Source organism: Orycteropus afer, unplaced genomic scaffold (genome assembly GCF_000298275.1).
Source record: "Orycteropus afer afer isolate SDZICR_OR568_19922 unplaced genomic scaffold, OryAfe1.0 scaffold00601, whole genome shotgun sequence".
NCBI classification, from domain to species: domain Eukaryota; kingdom Metazoa; phylum Chordata; class Mammalia; order Tubulidentata; family Orycteropodidae; genus Orycteropus; species Orycteropus afer.
The window spans coordinates 1,254,030-1,258,537 of NW_006922188.1; the positions used below are offsets into that span (position 1 = coordinate 1,254,030).

At 38.8% G+C, this 4,508-nt stretch overlaps 1 protein-coding gene across 1 annotated transcript in view; it reads right to left on the reverse strand.

The window, feature by feature from the left end:
* Nucleotides 1-1,276: 1,276 nt before the first annotated feature.
* ANKRD1 (ankyrin repeat domain 1) overlaps nt 1,277-4,508 on the reverse strand; it is a 10,354-nt gene continuing 7,122 nt past the window's right edge. Inside the window, exon 9 of the mRNA XM_007956291.1 lies at nt 1,277-1,387. Coding sequence (XP_007954482.1) covers nt 1,277-1,387 — 111 coding nt within the window. The remainder of the gene's footprint in view (nt 1,388-4,508) is intronic.

Here is a 4,508-nt window from a genome sequence, read left to right on the forward strand (position 1 = left end):
TCTTTCGGCACATCATTGGGCCTGAGAGAACTTTAACTCCTTTGTACCTGTTTGGTTCTCACAGCCTTGTTGTTCGAAGTGTGATTGTGGCATACCACAGCTCACACCTGGAAACTTGTTAGAAATACAGAATCTCAGGACCCACTTCATCTGAATCACAATTTGCATTTTAAACAACATCCCCAGAGGATAGGTATACACATTAAAGTTTGAGAAGTAGCTCTGGTAGCATAGTGGCTAAGGCACTTGACTGCTAACCAGAAGGCTGGCGGTTCAAACCCACCAGCCACTCCTCGGAAGGAAGGTTGGGCAATCCTACTTCCGTAGTGATACTGCCTCGGAAACCCAAGGAGGGGTCGCTATGAGTCAGGGCTGACTCGACGGCACATAACAACAACAACTACAGAATACTTCTAATCTGAAAAATGTGGAAGATGATGAAAGCACCCTTTCTAAATAGTCTTTTCTCACATGGTCTTTTCCCACCATACTGTACAGAAGGACTGAGAAAGATGTTTAGAGTTTGTTTGTTTTTATTATGAATATAAAATGTACATACAACAATATACATTTGCACATTTACAGTTTGTATTTACTTTCATCTTTTTTTGAGTAAATTCATTTCTGCATGACTCAGTTGCCTGCTCTGTCCACTGCCCTGCACGAACACTCATAACATTCTCATCACCTTGATACAGTGCATGACTGGGTACCAAACACCAGGCCCCGGGTAAAGTGGTTGCCTTGACTGTACTTTTCACAGAATCTTTTTCATCCTACATTGCTCTTTTTCCTGTCACTATATGCCTTCCATTGCTTCCTTCAAACTTCAGCATTAAAAATTCAGAAGAAAAGGGGGCTGCAATGATCACCTTTCCTTGAAATATCTCACATGAATGAGATGAAACCAAAGTGGGCACTTACAGCATTGCTCCTTATTTTGGTTTAAGAACTATTTCTGGGAAGTTCGGGAGATGTTACATACAAATTAAGCTTTGATCGCCAGATGATAATCCTGAAGGGTCTAAAAACCAATGGCATCAAAGTAAGTAAATAAATAACCTGGAATAAAACAAAAATAAATAGGGTGTGTTTCACTAAGCTAATGGAAATGTACACAGCTCTATCTCTGTGCTTTCTGAAGCTTCATTAGGTACAGTTTTACAACAGGTTGATAAACCAAAGCTGGGTTTTACTGTGACTTGCTCCTCTTCTGGGTCATGCCTCCAAAATGCCAGTGAATAGCAGTTGGTAAAAGAGTGGGTCGTCATTTCCCTTAGAACGTAGCTATGCGAGAGGTTTTATAAGAGTTGTCTTTGAGGCTGTCAAATATCGCTTTGGTTCCATTCTGCCAGTGCAGCACCAGATCCATCGGGGTCTTCCCAGCCTGATCAAAACAGATGAGAAAACTTGACTTCCAGGTGGCAGGCATCTATAAATTCACATTGTCTCTCTGTATGTTTAATGAGGTAACAGGTACAGGTTGTAGGGGTTTGTAATGTTTTATACTATGCGTGATTTACAGTTCACAGTAAGTCCCCCAGGTTACGAATGTCTGACTTATGGACAACTTGTACTTGTCCTTTAATGTTACATAACTTGTCCTCACTTTGAAACTGTCGAACCAGCCCCTTCTCACAAGAAATTCTTTTCACAATCACTTTCACTTGCTGCACATGCAGCTTTTAAATCATTGAAAAGTCTTCCAACTTTTCGGGTACTAAAGTAAAGCTAATTAAGAACCAGATGTACCTGTTCCAACTTACCTACAAATTCAACTTAAAGACACACTTCAGAATGGATCTCATTTGTAACCCAAGGACCATCTGTATGTTCAAGCCAGCCCTTTACTCTTCTCAAGGGGATATTTTTGGCAGTTTAGGTTAGTAATGTCATTTCCCTATGGACTGTCCCCAGGTATTGGTAAAATCCCTGGTCCCTGGACACTGAACAGCAGTAGCGTGCCTGCAAATCATTTGCATTAAAAAAATGCCTCTATATCTCCAGGACCTTGAGGAATGGACATGGGGAGCTGGTGGATCCCTCTCGAGAACCCTAAAACCAAACCCATGGCCACTGAGTTGATTCTGACTCATAGTGACCCTATAGGACAGAGTAGAACTGCCCCAGTAGGGTTTCCAAGTCTGCAAATTTTACAGAAGCAGTCTGCGTCAACTTTTGCCCATGGAGTGGCTGGTAGGTTTGAACAACCAACCTTTTTTGGTTAGCAGCCAAATGCTTTAACCACTGTGCCAATTAAGAGCTCCTTAATTAAAAATCAGTTCCTATCAGTTTGGGAAATGATTTCTTGATTGATAGAAACTGGTGGTAAATGAGCTGCTTCAAACTATTGCTTGACTTAAGTACTCTAGTACTGCTCAGGTACTGTTACTGCTCCTAGGAGTAGATTCTTCAGAACTCAGAATTTACATTGGCTGCGCCCCAGAAATTAATTTTTCTTAGAGTTAATGTCAAAGGCATATGTGACTAAATAACTTATAAAGACCAAATTTTTATTTCTGTTATCCATGTGTCTCAAGATATTTATAAAATTAAAACCATGTTACCTTTCAATCTTTGTCTTTAGATATGAAAAGTCCCCAAATTTTTCCACCTCTATTTATTCTGACATATTTCCATGTCTTTAACTCAGAGGGTACAAACCAGCAGCTTTGAGATGCAAATCGTCTGTAGACTTGTTTTCTTTGGCCCAAAAAGAGCTTACATTTTTTTAAAGTTTGAATTAATTGGAAAAATTTAAAAATCGAGAAATTCCCAATTGGATTTGTAACCTCTATGGAAAAATTTTTTAAAAAGACTGGCAATGTAGTAGCCACCCATGAACTAGGTTGAGAAAGGCTGCCATCTTTACAAGGGGTTGTTGTTGTTATGTGCCTTCGAGTCAGACCTGACTCATAGCAACCCCTCCTTGGGTTTCCCAGACAGTATCACTACAGAAGTAGATTGCCCCATCTTCCTTCCAAGGAAAGGTACACAAAACCCACTAGCTGCCTGTTTAAATTTTGTATGTGGTCTGCCTGGCCCCTGTAGGTATTTGAGTTAGTGGCCTTTTAGTCTTTATTTTAAAATTTACCCACCTCTGTGTGTCTTTCTTAAAGAACATTCATCAGAAGACATTAAGATAGAGCTTTGGACAAGGATAAAATAATGTATTGTGTATTATTTCTAATCATCTTTAGGATGGCATCCAGTAGTTTATTGGTCTTTTTTTGAAATATCAATTCAGTGAGTCAATGAAATTACTATATCTAGAACCCTGTTTTGGAGCCCTGTTTGTATGTTTTAGGTTATTCTCTCATAAATTCCTTGAATTACTCTCTATTAAAATTCGTCTCCTAATTTCTGACTAATTACACAGTTTCCCTAAGTCTGTTTGCTAATCTCTACTGATAGTGTCTCATTGTCTTTAAAAAAAAAAAAATCGTTTTTTCTGCAGCTTTGTAGATTTCATTGAATCTACTTTTTTTTCAGATAGTTTTAAAAAATATTAGATAAGATCAGTCCCGTTATTAACCACGAGGGAACCATACTGTTGACACTTTCCCATCTCAAGTCTCTCTACTTATCGCTATTCTTTGTTTGTGTCACCAAGCCAGTTATTTTTTTAATGATAAAAATATTCCTCTCAGACTCATAATAACACAAATAAGAGGAGGAAATTATTCACATTATAAGATGACTGGAGTTTTTCCTTCTTAGCAAAGTGATTCACCATTTTTTTTTCCTGCAATAATTTATACTCTTTCCTCCAAGTGGTATTTATTAAGCTTACATTAGAGGATATTTGACTAAGAATCGGACCATGAGGAAGAGTTGATTATGTTCACTGCTTAAAGGTGAAATTAAATTAATACTTATAGAAGGGACAAATACAGCATTTTCAGGGCCAGACAAAAGGAAATTATTTTGAAGGATGTGCAGACAAACAAAGTAGAAAATGGGTGGAAATTATCTCAAAAATGTAAGGCAAAAGCATGGCCACCCTGGAAGAAAGTTAATGCATTTCAGGTTGGTGTAAGGAGGAGAGGATCATTCTGAATCACTGAGGTTGAATATTGACTCATTTGAACACATTGGCCCTTGGCTGCACTGACCACTGTAAGCTTCAGGGGATTTCAGGGAAGGTGTCTATACTTCTAACTACCCCAGGTCTTGCACAGCCAGGGATGGCCAAGGCAACAGGGCTTCTCTGACACAGATGTTTGTGAAGGTGAATAGTTTTGACCATCTTTTATTTTCAAGACCAAATGTAAAGTTCTTAGATACTATACTATGCACTATGCAGCCTTGGTGGTACAATGGTTAAGTACTTGACTGCTAACTCAAAGTTTGGCAGTTCAAACCCACCAGCTGCTCTATAGGAGAAATACTGGCAATCTACTCTAGTAACAATTACAGCCTAGTAAACCCTAGGGGGCTGTTCTATTCTGTTTTATAGTGTTGCTGTGAGTCAGAATTGACTTGATGGCACATTGCAACAACAACAT